This window comes from Podarcis erhardii (genome assembly GCF_964252035.2).
Source record: "Podarcis erhardii genome assembly, chromosome: 10".
NCBI lineage: Eukaryota > Metazoa > Chordata > Lepidosauria > Squamata > Lacertidae > Podarcis > Podarcis erhardii.
The window spans coordinates 37,111,051-37,127,169 of record NC_138500.1 but is presented as its reverse complement, the minus strand read 5'-3'; the positions used below and the strand labels follow the sequence as shown (position 1 = coordinate 37,127,169).

Here is a 16,119-nt window from a genome sequence, read left to right as displayed (position 1 = left end):
CCGAGCTTGTGGGGCTGGCGCACCGACCCCTCTTGCTCTCCAGCAAGCCTGCATTCGCCCCATAGGACGCACACACATTTCCCCTTCATTTTTGGAGGGGAAAAATTGTGTCCTATAGGGTGAAAAATAAAAATACGGTATATGTGGGGTTCATGTCTTTCCCTACATGGAAATGCCTATTATTTGCAGCAGACTTTAAGCAGGACAGTTTTTCTGGTTGTTTCCCCTGTTTAACAAATAAGTTGTACTTCATAGAAAAATGCAAAGAAAAGAGGGTTTAACTATAAGCCAGTATGGTGTAGTGGTTAAGAGCGGTAGACTTGTAATCTGGTGAAACGGGTTCGCATCTCTGCTCCTCCACATGCAGCTGCTGGGTGACCTTGGGCCAGTCACACTTCTCTGAAGTCTCTCAGCCCCACTCACCTCACAGAGTGTTTGTTGTGGGGGAGGAAGGGAAAGGAGAATGTTAGTCGCTTTGAGACTCCTTCGGGTAGTGATAAAGCGGGATATCAAATCCAAACTCCTCCTCTTCTTCTTCTTCAATAACATTGTGTTTCATTATGTTTCTTAGGAGACATTTGGGGATCCATTCTATATGCTTGTGACAACCCTAAATCAAAGAATAAACAGGGGCCCTGTGGATGTAATAACCTGCAAGGCCTTGAACACACTAAATGAAGACTGGTTACTGTGGCAAGTAACTGAATTCAATACAGTGGTATGTCTTGTTAATTGTGTGTCCAGCAAATGAAACCAACAAGTCTTGTATGGTAAAAACTATATGGCTAAGCAGGGGTGGAATTCTAGATCAAGAAGTGGTCTCACATATGTAGTCTACGGTCGAATTGTGGTTCTTCATAGACTGACATTCATAAAAGATTCTATTGTTATGAGAGGGAGAGAGAAAATGCCAGATTGCTTTCTCCACACCACCTATAATTCGTGAGATAGGTCACTTAGTTTTTAGAGATGGATTATCTTGAGGCTGTGAGATACTGGCTGCAGTTAACAAGCTTCAAGCTAATACACTCTCACCTCAACTTTCCCAGTATGGTTGCAAAATCAGAAGCACCCACTTCTGTTTCCAAGTATCCATAGTTTATCTTATTATATGAACCATGACAAACTGTAGCTTAATCTATAGTTTGTCCAAACAACCAAAGATAAAATTGTGATTTCTGATCCTAGCTTATTTGGATAGGCCATACCTAAAAACACCAGTTCAAATAAATAAAATACTGTTTAATTTATTTATCTGGAAGCAGATACTTACAATTTCATGCCTGCATCAGAACAGATAAGAGGCAGTTATTTCATACATGAAAACTATGCTTTAGCATTATGACTAGATCAGGTTACTGACTTGCCTGAGTCGACTCAGCTTGTTTTTGGGTATGAGATTGAACCCAAACTTATGAGATTGGGTATGAGATTGGGTCTGTGGCCCAAACTTAGCACATTAGTTCAGTTGGGATTGAGTAACTGTGAAGTGTGAAAACATGTTTTTGAAAGATCTATATTAATTTCCTCTGACATAATACAAGTTTTGCTAACACAGATTTGCATACAAGTGGTTTACATATCACTGCTTGAGCACTAAGATAATCTTTGGAGGCCCTGCTCCAAGCGAAGTGAGTCAGGTGGCTCTTCAAGGAGAGTGCTTTTTCAGTGGTGGCACCTCGGCTATGAAATAGGCTCTTCAGAAAGACTTCCTTCGCACCAGCTATAAGGTCTTTTCAGTGGCAGATGGTTATCTTTTTATTCACCTAGGGTTTTTATATGCTTTAAGTCTGGGTTGTAAATTACATTGTGTTTAAACATTTGTTCTCTTTCAGGAATTAAATGTTGTCTTTGAAAATATCCCACAAAGTGAGTGTGAAGGCACTTTTCAGACAATTCAAGTTAACGTCCTGGATTGTGACACCATAGGGCAAGCCAAAGAGAAGATCTTGCAAGTCTTTCTGAACAAGAATGGCTCTCTTTATGATCTTCAGCTCAATGAAATGGCCTTGGGTAAGGCATTGCCACTGCCCTATATTTGTTAAAAATTTATAATCTGGCATTTATTTTCCTTTGTTTACTCTTAGAACAGAATTTAATAATGGGTTTTTGAAAAACCACAATTGAAGATTTCTCTGCTGTTAACAGACGAGACCCACAAATTACTATGAATTCATTAAAACCAATCTGTTTTAACTAAATAAATTCTGTCATTTGTGGATTACAGTTAGCTTATGTAATATGAAGCAACCTATTGAGGACTGGGCAAATTAAATGCTTGACAAGCACAGTATCACAGTCGCTGTTGCTGCAGTATTAGCTGAAGCAGAATGATCCATTGGGAATAGCCAGTACAGCACTGGTAGTAGTGATCCACCTCAATGGCTGCTCACAAAACCCTATTGTGATACAGAAGCTGATGTAGCCATGAAGGAATGGAATATGGTTTCAAATGGTTCACAAATCCAGCATCATCAGTGCAAGTACTTTTAGCATCTTGACCTCTTATGAGAATTTTAAGACTGGCAAAATATGATAGGGTTGCCTTGCAAGCCACCAATGGCATATCAAAAATCTAAGCACAGAATATGTTTGAATTGCAACTGTTTTAATTGTTTGGCAGCTCTTCAGTCAGGTGTACAAACAACTGAACTTTTGGACATAGATAGTTCCTCTGAGATTCTGGAAAATGGAATTACCAAGCTGAACACCATACGACATTATGCGGTAAGAACAAAAATCCTTAATAATTTGAAGATCTCTCTTTTGTAAGGACAATCTGGGATAGCCCAGTTGGTAGAGCATGAGACTCTTGATTTCAGTGTCATGGGTTCAAGCCCCATGTTGGACAAAAGATCCCCACACTGCAGGGAATTGGATTAGATAACCCTTGTTGTCCCTTCAAACTCTAAAATTCTATGATCTTCCACGATCTTCTCAAATACTGTATCTAATAGTTGTCATATGGTTTAGCTGAAAGACTGGACCAGGATTCTATTGCTAATGCCATCACATACTTGATGTGGGTCTATAGGAAGTCACTTAAGCTGCAGTCCTGTACATTCTTTCCTGGGAGAAAATCCCATATAATAATAATAATAATAATTTATTATTTGTACCCCGCCCATCTGGCTGGGTTTCCCCAGCCACTCTGGGCGGCTTCCATAAAAACCAGAAATACACTAAAATATCACAGATTAAAAACTTCCCTGAACAGGGCTGCCTTAAGATGTCTTCTGAATGTCAGGTAGTTATTTATCACTTTGACATCTGATGGGAGGGCGTTCCACAAGGCGGGTGCCACTACCGAGAAGGCCCTCTGCCTGGTTCCCTGTAGCTTTGCTTCTCGTAATGAGGGAACCGCCAGAAGGCCCTCGGCGCTGGACCTCAGCGTCCGGGCAGAACGATGGGGGTGGTACTTGTGAGACACAGGATTACACTGTTAGCCTAGCTACATTTCCATGCACATTTCCATGAAAAAGCATTAGTACTGAGTGTTTATAAACAGTAAATTCAAAATGAGAAAAAAAGGAAACCTTTGCATGCCAAACTTGTTCCTAAACAGTTTCAAGCATGATCAAAGGGACTTAATTGGTCACAATCAAGTTACTGAAATGGTTTCAATTGTATGTGCAGCACAAGTCAAAGTCCCACCAAGTTCAGCATTCTTAGTTATAGCTGCTCTTAGCTGGACTGGGGTCACTAGAATTAACTGAGTCTGAGGCAGAACTTTGTGTTACCGTGTTCTTTCTTACTGTGGTTTGGGGAAGGAGATCAGTGCTGGAACATCTGCTTAGCATGCAGAAGGTACCAAGTTCAATCCCTGGCCTCTTCAGGTAGGGCTGGGAGACTTCCCTGCCTGAAACTCTGGAAAGCCACTACCAATCAGTGTAGACAGTACTGAGCTAGATGGACGATTGGTCTGCCTCAGTATAAGGCAGCATCCTATGAGTTGCATCTACTCATTGCCTTTCCAGGTGTCTTGCCAAGTACACAGAATGACAAAATTTCTCCTATGTTCCCTTTGATTTGATTGTGTAATCTGAGATGTTTTCAAAGCCTTACTGAATATAGTATATTCCCTTTTACACTTTGTCAATGACGTTTAGCACGTCATCACAGAGGGAAGTGAAATTTGTTGCCGTGCTCTTTCCCCATAAATCCGTTTGAATTCATCTCAAGTACTCACCCACAAAATACACAATGTATATTCTTGTACTTAAATTTTTATTTACCCTTTTGTTAGCCCTATGCCCCTTGATTAGATTTTATTTGGAGCTATCTTTACTTTGTTTTTGCTATCTTCATTTTGCCTCTGCTTGGCTGTGCTATGTGTTCTTTTATTTGTATTTGGGGAAAGCCCTATAGCTCAGTAGTAAAGATTATGCTGTGCATGCATAAGGTTCCAGTTTTAATCACGACCATCTCCAGTTAAAAAGATTTCAGTCACAGCTGCCTGTGATTTGGAAGAGACACTGCCATTTGGCCTTGGTAATATTTGGCTGGATGGATAAATAATCTGATAGTAAAAGAGAAAAACAAACCCAGTTTTTCCTGTTCTTCGTCTTTCAGTTTTTGTAAATTTCTTGTTTCAGGTCATCAAACATTTCATCAGCTGAACAAAATCTATTTTTCTTGCACTTCCTAAATCTTGGTGTAACTGCAGGATTCTATTGGCAAAGTATAAGCTTTACAGTGGGCCGGCTGCTGCAGTTTCACTTTTCCCCATTTTTGGAAGGCATCCTATTCTGTGCAAGTCATTTCAGTAACTGAGTAGCAATAGGGAAGCACTGTGTTTTCAAACACACAGCATTCAACTGCTGAGCACTGCAGCTATCAGCTGGGTTACTTTTGGACCTATTATATAGGTAACAGCCTGGCTCACCAGAATGTTTATGGTTTTAACAGCCTTTGAGCACTGTTTTGGTTGGACCTCTTAATCCAGCCATTCCAAGGTTTTTTGTCCCACTTGATTAATGGGAAAACCTGGATTGCATGCTTCAGCACGTAGCTCATGCATAGTGTAATGTGACCAGTTTATGCCTTAGCAGGACATGTGAACAGTCATTATGATACATGTGCTTTCAGATAAGCATGTCACATTACATTAAAAAAAAAAGTACTGCACACATCCCAAAATATAAGGCCCTTTAGGAACGTCAGCCTTTATAGCATGGCTGGCTGGCTGCATTAGAATAGGAAAAAACCCTATGGCTACTCTTAACTTTGCACTTAGGAAGCCTCAGAGTGGGGAAATGAACACAGAACATAATGCATTCTTTGACCTGTGCTGTGTATGTGCTAGCTGGGAACAAAGTAACAAGTCACATGCAGTGGATCATGTGAACTTTGAGGAACCGTGTAGTTTTAGGGGGAAAATGCATATTACAAAAGCTGTTTTATTTCCTTTTCAGATTTCAGATGGAGCGACTATTAAAATCTTTAAGAAAAAAACGGATCTATCAGGTACTGAAACCAATATAAGCCTGATATATATCATTGTGATGGCAGGATGGGGGACCCTTCCACAGGTTGTTGGACTGCAACGCCCACCAGCAGCAGCCAGAAAGGCCAATGGTCAGGGATGGCAGAAGTTGTAGCCCAGCAACATATGAACAGCCACAGGTTTCCCACCCCCACTGTAATGGGTTTTATAGAGCTAGGAGTATATAGCAGACCATTTGAACCATAGTTCTGAAGCAGCCGTTTATGCGAAGGGTCCAGTTTTATGATCTATAAAAAGAGTAAGTTGAAGAAAATCACAAGGATGGGGAACCTGTTGCCCTCCAGATGTTATTGGGCCACAACTCCCCCCCCCCATCTTGAACCATTGGCCATGCTGGCTGGGACTGATTTCAACTTAATGGGCCACAGGCTCCCCATTTTGGAATAAGCTCCGATTAGTCTAAAAGAGCATTAAGCATACAGCCGGATGCTTCAGGGAAGCTTATATGTAGGTCATAAAGATAATATTACCCTTTTTCGTATGTTTGCAGAGAATATGGAGATTCCATTTTTAAGCCCAAAGTAGACAAGGCACAATAATAATAATAATAATAAATTTTATTTATATCCCGCCCTCCCCAGCCGAAGCCGGGCTCAGGGCGGCTAACAACAATCACAAACAAATTACAAGAGAAATTTGTAATTTTGCACATTGTGAAATCAGCCTCATAGTTCGGATTGATGCAGGGTTGGTTTCACGAAGGCAACAGAATGCTACAGCAGATGTTTCATTCTGCTTTTCTTACTGCTCCCAGAGGGCTGGGATGATATTTTGTGACAGAAGCTGGCAAAAGGGAGCAGTAAAGCCAATGATACAGATAATTTATTTGGCCTGTCTTCTTACTGCACAGAGTGGTGGGAATTACATTATGTAGTTATTACATTTATATCCCGCCCTTCCTCCCAAAGGAGCACAGGGTGGCAATTACACAACCTCAGGGTCCTGCACAGGAATATAATTAAACATGGATTACCTGGATGTTTTTTCTTGGCAACTGCTTAATCCCTTTCACTGTGTGCATTTCATTCATTCTCTCTTTCCCCCTTTAAGCATGTTTCTCAGATGGGGAATACCCAAACGACTATTGCCATCTGGTAAGTCAGCAATATCGGACAACTAGATGTTTTTGTTATATATTATTGCCTCCCTTAACCACTGCATCTGCATGCACATTTGTGTATACCTTTCTTACAGATAATACCAGATTCTGAAGCAGCCAAAGATACACAGGGTGCAAAACACAAAGGAAAACAAAAATTTAAAGTGAAGGAAATGTATCTTACTAAACTTCTTTCTACAAAGGTAAGTGCTGAACTTTATTTAAGGCTAGGCCAGAAAAGATAAGATTAAGAAGCTTCACAAAGAGGCAGCAATTAACTGATGTGACTTAAAAACACAGAATGAGATTGTAGAACCTAGTGACCACCTATAGATCTTTTTTTTCTTCTTGGCACATGGAGCTCAACTGGGCTTCCCCATTCATTTACATGAAAAGAGAATTATTGCGTAGATGCATTCAGAGCTGCCCCTTCCATTGAGATGGATCTGAAGTATAAGAGAACACTGAGAAATGGCTTTTATACATAGTGATGGTGCAAGTCTTGAATGGGTGACTGAAAAGTGTTCAGCTCCATTCTTGTTGCACAAATTGTCCTTGATAGATGGAGCTCGTTGTTTTGTTAATTTACATCTCAGAAACTCTTTTGTCTAAGCAATAAAACATTGCCTTTTTATTTCTTTCAAAGGTTGCAATTCACTCAGTTGTTGAAGAGCTGTTTAGGAGCATTTGGACTTTACCAAACAATAAAGCCCCAGTTGCTGTCAAGTATTTTTTTGACTTCTTGGATGCTCAGGCTGAAAATAAGAAAATTACAGACCCTGATGTGGTCCATATATGGAAAACTAACAGGTATATATTTATGAATGTGCTTCATGTAAAACTCAAACATAATAATGCATGAACTGGCAGTATGTTCAGCAGTGAAGGTCACATTGGGTCTATACTATCACCTGAGGACATGATTATTTATTATGCTGCTAACTTGCATGAAGCACTGATGTTAAATTACTTTTAGTGGGATTAATAAACTTTTCCTGGAACATTATTAATTTGAAGTTTGCCTTTTCTCTTGCCAGTCTTCCTCTTCGCTTCTGGGTGAATATACTGAAGAACCCTCAATTTGTCTTTGATATCAAAAAGACTCCACATCTTGATGGCTGTTTGTCAGTAATTGCACAAGCATTTATGGATGCCTTTTCTCTATCAGAGCAACAACTGGGAAAGGTAGTATCTCGATTTCATGTTTTACATACTCTTTCCTTAGGCGATACCTTCCAAACCAATTTTTCCACAGTACTGTCCCTATTGAAGGCAATCATTTTACTCCAGAATTACTTCTGTAATTCAACATTCACTCCACTTCACATGCATGCCCTAAACTTGCAAGAACTTCAGTGTGCAGGTTTTCACATTCAGAGTGCTTTGTGGGATTAGATCCATGCACACTAAAGGGAGTTACATAGTTAATGAGCCCATATCTGGCATCTGGAGTTGTGTGTATTACAATCCTTGCTGCATCAGGTTCACTCAATAGACGAAGCTGTGGGAGATCAAGTAGTTTACATTTAACACACACACCCGATAATGGAACCTACAGGAAACATATTTCCTATTTTAAAGTTTTTTTAGGTTAGTGCACAAAAAAAGTCAGACTGGAAATAATAAAGGAAATTTCAGAAGTGCTAGATTTATCTTTCAGGCTTCCACAACACTGCTCATGAAAAAGCAACTGCTGTGCTCTGTTATATTTTAATGCTTAACCCCATTGAAAGTTTAAAATTTGATCCAAAGATGCAGTTCCCTTTGCAGCTGAGCAAGTGGCTGTGGTTGAAACTTCAAAGCTACCAAGAGGCTTTCCTTATTGACTTGTAATGAAAGGGTGCGATAAAGTGGTTTCTTGAATGACACATTTCTGTGACACCTTGAAAACTTGGCAACGCTGTTTTCCTGTAACGTTTCTTTTTCTTTTGGTTGCTGTACCAAAAGTGGGTAAAAGTTATGTAACCTACAAGGCTGAACAGAGACCACTACCAGCCATGAATTGGGGCTTACTAAGTGCTTGGATAAACCTCCTGTTCTTTGCTGCCCGCCTAGGACTATAAGAACAGGAGGCTTGTCACAGGCATGGCGTCTCACTGCATGCGGCTAGGATATACAGTAAAACTGTTCTGCAGTGCAAGTATAATGCAGTTTTAATTTGGAAGCCTTTTTTAGTACCCTCCTATTCCACATGTGGGATGCGGGTGGCGCTGTGGGTTAAACCACAGAGCCTAGGACTTGCTGATCAGAAGGTCGGCGGTTCGAATCCCTGTGATGGGGTGAGCTCCCGTTGCTCGGTCCCTGCTCCTGCCCACCTAGCAGTTCGAAAGCACGTCAAACAGCGTTTCCGTGTGCTGCTCTGGTTCGCCAGAGGCAGCTTAGTCATGCTGGATCCCTCGGCCAATAAAGCAAGATGAGCCCCGCAACCCCAGAGTCGGTCACGGCTGGACCTAATGGTCAGGGGTCCCTTTACCTTTACCTATTCAACACCTGCAATATTAAAAAAGGAAATGACAACAGAGAACAAAACATGAGGCATAGTCTTCATTACTCCACACACACCCCTATCCATACGCTGTGGGTAACCTTCCTTCAAGGGACCCAGCTGTCTGAGGTGAAGCTGGTGATGAATGGGAAGTTGCCCTTCTTGATGTTCACCCCACAGATGGTTGTCTTTTCAGTGCCAGACCTTTTTATTCCCCCCAGCCTTTAATATCCTTCTTGCTTAGCCAAGGGCCATCACCAAATCATACTGTAATAAAAAAATACACCACCAAAAATGTAACTAAAACAAACTATCAATCCATTGCAGCATTCAGAGACAATTTTTGTTAGAAAAATGATAATAACTGTAACACTATAATTCTAACCCTCACTACCAAAAAGGGGCCTTTAAAATCTTAACAACTGTACAGTTTCAATGCTGTAAACCTGCCATTTTATTCTGTGCTTTAATTGTTCGACACTGTAAGGCAGCCTGACATTATTTATATTGAAAGATAGTGTGTAGAAATAACAATAGTTGTCTTTTGTTTTCTTTTTTAAAGGAAGCACCAACAAACAAACTTCTCTACGCGAAGGATATTCCACTTTACAAAGAAGAGGTTAAAGCTTTCTATAAAGCAATTAGGGATTTACCTTCATTGTCCACTTCGGAGCTAGAAGAATTTTTAACTCAGGAATCTAAGGTATCATTTCATTGTTTCTGCCCACCTATGCAGATGGTATGACGGCATGCTGTGCCTTGGCTGTAAAGCAAGAACTGGCCTCTTGAATGAGAAACATCCCAGTGGTGCCCTGCAGACACTAGTAACGTTTCTCCCTCACCTTGCATATTTATTAACCCAGTTCACACCTAGTGCTAAGCCAGACACATGAGTTCCTAGAGCAAAGATTGTGGCCACTGTGTTTCTCCCACAATGCTACTGAGGCATTAAGCCATAGTTTGGCACAGTGTTTATGTCCAAACCTATAGATAATACCATGAGCCTAGATTGGGACATAACACCCGTGCAGTAGCAGGTCCAGTAGAGTATCACAGTGGCTGTGATCTTCACTCCAGAAAGCCATATATCTGCTTGCTTGCACGCAGCCATGGTTTGGCTCAATGTTGTATGCAAGCCATGTCATTATTAACTATTTCATATGCTATTAGCATTGTTTCACCAGTTTTCCTTTCCCCCTCGCAGAAACATGAAAATGAATTTAATGAGTCTGCAGCCTTGACTAAAATTTACCACTACATAGCAAGATATTACGATGATGTAAGTTCCTCTTCTTTTCACTCCCTCTCTTTCTCTAGTTACCAAAATGTTTAGTAGTATGCCCTTTATCTATACTACACTGTGCCTGGGGCTGCAAAACTTCTGAGTGGTTGACTGAGGAATTCTGTAAATATTCAGACCACTTTATGAGCATGTACAGTGCACATATACTTTTTGATCAGGACCTAAATATTCAGCTTGGTTCACGTACATGAGCAGGCCTCAGGTTTGACACAAAAGGAAATGAATCAATATACAGTGGTGCCTCGCAAGACGAAAAGAATCCGTTCCGCGAGTCTCTTCGTCTAGCGGTTTTTTCGTCTTGCGAAGCAAGCCCATTGACGGCTTAGCGGATTAGCGCTATTAGCAGTTTAGCGGATAAGCGGAGGAACTCGCAAGACATTTTCGTCTTGCGAAGCAAGCCCATAGGAAATTCGTTTTGCGAAGCACCTCCAAAACGGAAAACTCTTTCGCCTAGCAAGTTTTCCGTCTTGCGAGGCATTCGTCTTGTGGGGCACTACTGTACAAGAGGAGAAAGTGCTCACATTGCAGATGGAATAGAAAACTATGTATTGCACTTCCCCTACAAAACAGAACTGCAAAACTTGATCAAACCATGGTTCGCAATTCTCACTTGCAGGGAAAATATAAACAATAATTTGGAAGTAGCAACAAACTATGTATTGCCACAAAAGAAGTGGGGTGAAGTAGAAAGCATACAGGACCACATATTAACCAAGCCACTGTTTGACATTACATCCTAATAAGCCATATATCAGAGGCCGATTTAGGGGAGTACAGCTAGTTCAGTCACACTGGGCATGGAGCTTTAAGGTCACTAAAACTATGTAGAATGGAAGGCAGGAGCTGATTGACCTTGCCAACTTTTGGCATTGCACAGGTTGCTGCTGAAATTTGAGACCCCAAGGACTGCCACTGCATGTAAGGCATGTCTTTTTACTATTTAAACCTACAGTGGTACCTCGGGTTACAGACGCTTCAGGTTACAGACTCCGCTAACCCAGAAATAGTACCTCAGGTTAAGAACTTTGATTCAGGATGAGAACAGAAATTGTGCAGCAGCAGCAGGAGGCCCCATTAGCTAAAGTGGTGCTTCAGGTTAAGAATGAACCTCCAGAATGAATTAAGTACTTAACCCGAGGTACCACTGTACTGTCAAATTATGTAAGGTAAAATAAAACTTACTTATGGCAATTTTAATAATGCACAAACTATCCCACATGTCAGGGGTAGTGAATGTGTTGTGTCAGGCTAGTCAGAGCTGAACAGAGTTAACTAAGGATTAGCCTGATGAGAACAGAGGAAGGGCTACCTGGGACCTGAAACAAGAACCTTTACCCAAGTTAAACAATATGATAAAAAAAGGAGTGACCAAGTCTCACTAAACTTTATTGTCATAAATACCTGTTTACTCATCCAAATTCTAAACAGTTTTGATGCCACATATAACTGGGCCACTCCCCTCCCCATTTCATAGCTACAAAAGTGTGACTGATTAATCATCTTAGTATAAACATGCCCCTTCAAATCACACCCTATTATTACAACTGCTGAAAATGTTTCAGTCTGTGGCTCTGGAATAAAGGATGTGGTCATTTTATAGATACAAATTTCTGCTTTGCCCTTGTTATGCCACTGGAGGACGGGGACAGGACAGCTTTCCCATATTGGCTGTATCTTTCCTCATGACTGTTGTACATTGATATGCTTACTTTCATAAATTTGGGCTTGCATTTACTAAATGTTTGTGGTTTTTAATTTAGATAGCTCTTGTCAGAGGAAGTGTTTTATCTTGTGATTGGCAATAAACTTATAAACAACAAGATGCATAGGCTAGCATTAGAAGGAATGTGGTTTGCTCAAGCAGAGCTACTGTGACACTGAAAAAAATGTGTTAAAATAAGGCTGCACACATTTCTTTTGTTTCCATAGATACTGAATAAATTGGAGAATGAACGAGGGCTGGAAGAAGCACAGAAGCAGCTGCTGTATATAAAAGCCTTAGCTGACGAAAAGAAAAAATGCAAGTGGATTTCAGATGAATCAACTGCTCCCTTACTAAGCTAGTATGAACTTAAAAAACTGCTACTGCATTCAAAGCATCAAGTTCTCCTCAAGCATTAGTCGTCTACAGCAACTGTAAGTCCAGATGGGAATGAGCATCCCTAGCTGCACTCAAGACACATCTCAGAGAAGTCTGGATAAACATTACATTGTTGATGTAAATATGCAGCCATGCGCATAGGACTGGAAGCTTGCTGCCATGTGCAGATTTCCCTTGCCAGATCAAAGCCACTATGGGAAGCAAGATGCTGCACTCGATAGAGACCTTCGGTCTGATGCACCAGGGAGCATTAAGTAATTTTGGCAGTGTTTTAACCACTTTTGATGTGGGGGTTTTTGTTGTTGGTTTTTTGAAAAAATGCCCCGAGCCACAAATCTATAAAAACCTGCTTGCATTTCATTTTCAGCACAGTGCTCCAAAGGCCCACTTTGCCAAAATAATTTCCTTACCTCATTGAACTGAGACAGCCTCCTTCTCTAAGTTCCACAAGAGCACAAACATGCAGTATGTTCCAGATGCTTGGGTGCGGCAGCCTTAAGAAGCATAACCACTGGATCTAGGAGGCCCAGCCTGCTGAGGTCATTTGCAGCTTTCCAAGAAAATAGTTTGTAACAGACGTGGAATGATATGGGACACTTTCCATACCTTCTTGTGGAGAAGCACGCAGAATGGATTGGCTGGCTCACATCCCACTGGAATTTTCAATTGCTATAGCTGTGTCCAGCACTATGTATGTTCTAAACATTTCTTCCCCCTGCATAGACAATAGACAAGTTTCAAAACAAACTCAGGGACCACTAAGTATTAAGGTATTTTTAATTGACTCTTCTTCTGAGGCAGAAAAGGGTGCTCTGATTTATTTTGTACTTGCAGTTGTTTATATTTTTTTAAATGGTAGATAAATGGAAGGATTATCAAAATAAATTCTACATAGCTTTGCAAGTACATGCATCACGTTTTCCAGCTGGGGTAGCTACAGTAGTCTTTGGTCACCTTAAAGACTAACACACAAGCTTTCATGGCCCACTGTCCATTTTAGCAGAAGCATGAAGTGTTATGCCGAGTTGGCAGGTTAGAAATGCTAGAAGTGCAGACTGTGACAATCAATGAAATTATACAACTATCTTGGCATTGGGAAGCAAATTAGCAGGTCACTTCTGCAGGCAATACAAATGAATGGGAAGAGTCACAAACAGTGGTCAACATTATAGGATAGTTGTCTTACCAGGAACAATGCAGGTATTTTCTCATGACGGAACTGCTTTGTAAAGTGCACCTCTGATATTAACCTCTACCTTAGCTTATGAAACTAATGTAGGTGTCAAGCTGTGTTGTTGCTTGTAGAACCTTTGATTGGCTTGATAACCGTAGTATCTTGCATCAGTCAGAGGAACTAAATAGTGAAATGAAACGGAATATTTGTGACAATCTGCAGATGAAAGCATATTATAACACTTATTGTAAACTGCGTAAAACAATCAAAACTTATTTTCAGACGTATGCAGGTAAATATTTCATCTGATCATGATACATCTAATAACTCCTCTTCTATGAAAATGACGTTTGTATAAAAATGCATTGATGAAAAATACATTGGATATTTACATGAGATGTTTATTTCAAATACAAAGTATTTGTTGTTTACTTTGCTAACTTGTCTTGCTAACTTGAAGTGTATATATAATTAAAACTACAACATTTCAAAGCAACTCAAAGTGAGAACACATGTCAGACTTTTATAGCAAAACCCCTGCTTTACAAAAGGAAAAGAACAGTGTACCTCTACTCAGCTAGAGTGGCATGAAATGACCTTTTCTCCATACCTCTCTGGTCTCTCAGCTGGAGGTTTATATCACAATTTTTGAATACTTTAGTTGCTAATGCAGGTCATTGCCATTAGCAAGAGAAGTCCCACTAGCCTAAGGTTTGTTTTGTCCTTCCTCCCCTTCGGTTGTGGCAGCTCTGGATGAGTACTGGGAGTTTCAGGAGAAGTTATACTACACATATTCTCCCTTCTTCCCCTACCAGATTGCCAAATTGCAAAGGAGGGAATCACTGACTGAAGCCAAATTCTTCCATGTAGCTGAACAGCCATTTCCGAGAGAGGCTGGAAGATCTTGCCATGTGAGGCTGTGAAATGACAGTACACATCACATCAAAATGTGGTCCTTACCAAATAACTAGTGAACCCATTTAGTTATGCTCTAGGTTTGGCAGCCACCAGCATGATTGTTCTGTTTTACCAAAAGAATCAGAGTGAAATACAGACTCTGGAATCTGTATACAATGAACATGCAGGTCCCAAGCTATGTGGCACAATGACAAGTTGGTAATATCACTGCCCCTTTGCTACCTTGGAAGTGTATAAGCATTTAATATCAGCTCATGCTAGGCCTCTATATTACTTAAGTGTAAAGCATCTAATGCAGTGAGTGGGTTGTGGTGTTACCATCAAATTGCTACACAGAATGTCGTTTACAATATGAGACATAACACATCCTTAGCATTGTTAGGCCTGCTATTTCTGGAATTTCCAGGTCATGTGGCCTTGCCTTTTTATTTCTGGAATCTGGCTGGTATTCTATACAAAGCCATGGTCTGACTTAAGATTCCAGTTGGGAAAGAACTCCCTATTTATATGCATAACCTGAGAAAGAAGGCCCAGCCTTATTCAGAGCCAAACAAGTATAGTGACACAGTTGTTCTAAAATAATATATCCTGGTGCATTAAGTATACCTTGCATGCTTTCTAGACCTTATTGCTGCCTTCTAATATTTGCAGTTCAACATACATGGCACTTTGATATTAAAGTTACAGACAACCTGTGAAGGGATCAGAGATTACCTGTGAATATTCCTTTTACTTGTTCATCGATGACTCGGGAATTGAGGTGATCTCTTCATCCACCAGACATCAGTTTGTTGAGGAAATCTTCCACTTCTTCCCTATACCCAATTACTCAAGACACAGCAAAAATTTACCACAGCCCAAAACAATAACCATAGCTTTTGGATTCTCTGTGATTACCTGATATTTTTAAGATTAACCAAACTGCTTGTGAAAACTAATTTAATGAATTGTGATGCAAGACTGCTTGACAAGAGTTGTCTAAATTAGAGCAGGAAGGGGCAGAGCCACCATAGTTCATCTACAATCAGTGTTGAGTCTGTCTCCAAAACAGTAGGAGATTATTTCAGATATGAAATAATATCTAGAACCACCAGAAAAATGACCATTCTTCTGCATGGCTTGTTCCCCATTAGACACAGAACCCAAAATTGGTTGGCATTAGGTGAACAGCATGAAACTCTGAGCAACTTCCAATACATATGCCACCACAAAAGTATTTTCACTGCTGCACGAAGAAAAGGAACTAGGTGCATTTTTATTTATTTGCATGGTAATCAAGGGCACTTAGGTAGGAACAAAAACCCCCTATATTTTAATTATCTACACCTATATTTATCTACCCCTATATTAAAATAAGAAAATCAGTGCTCTTACACCACTGCTACAAGTAAATAACACACAACAAGGAAGTAGATTTTACAAAAATATATTATAATAGATTTGTTCACTTTTTTGTTAACAAAAATTGTTTTGCACCGCACACATCTCTCTGTATAAAGGTAAAAAGCATATATTCATAATTCATAATCATTT

General features: G+C 40.2%; 1 protein-coding gene across 1 annotated transcript in view; it reads left to right on the top strand.

The window, feature by feature from the left end:
• The window catches only part of PLXNC1 (plexin C1), a 60,581-nt gene extending 46,482 nt beyond the window's left edge, over positions 1–14,099 (top strand). The window contains exons 22-32 of the mRNA XM_081879444.1: positions 572–718; positions 1,836–2,013; positions 2,624–2,727; positions 5,415–5,466; positions 6,557–6,600; positions 6,701–6,808; positions 7,252–7,415; positions 7,643–7,790; positions 9,653–9,793; positions 10,295–10,369; positions 12,323–14,099. Of these exons, the coding sequence (XP_081735570.1) occupies positions 572–718; positions 1,836–2,013; positions 2,624–2,727; positions 5,415–5,466; positions 6,557–6,600; positions 6,701–6,808; positions 7,252–7,415; positions 7,643–7,790; positions 9,653–9,793; positions 10,295–10,369; positions 12,323–12,457 (1,296 nt within the window). The 3' untranslated portion in view covers positions 12,458–14,099. The remainder of the gene's footprint in view (positions 1–571; positions 719–1,835; positions 2,014–2,623; positions 2,728–5,414; positions 5,467–6,556; positions 6,601–6,700; positions 6,809–7,251; positions 7,416–7,642; positions 7,791–9,652; positions 9,794–10,294; positions 10,370–12,322) is intronic.
• The last annotated feature ends 2,020 nt before the right edge of the window (positions 14,100–16,119 follow it).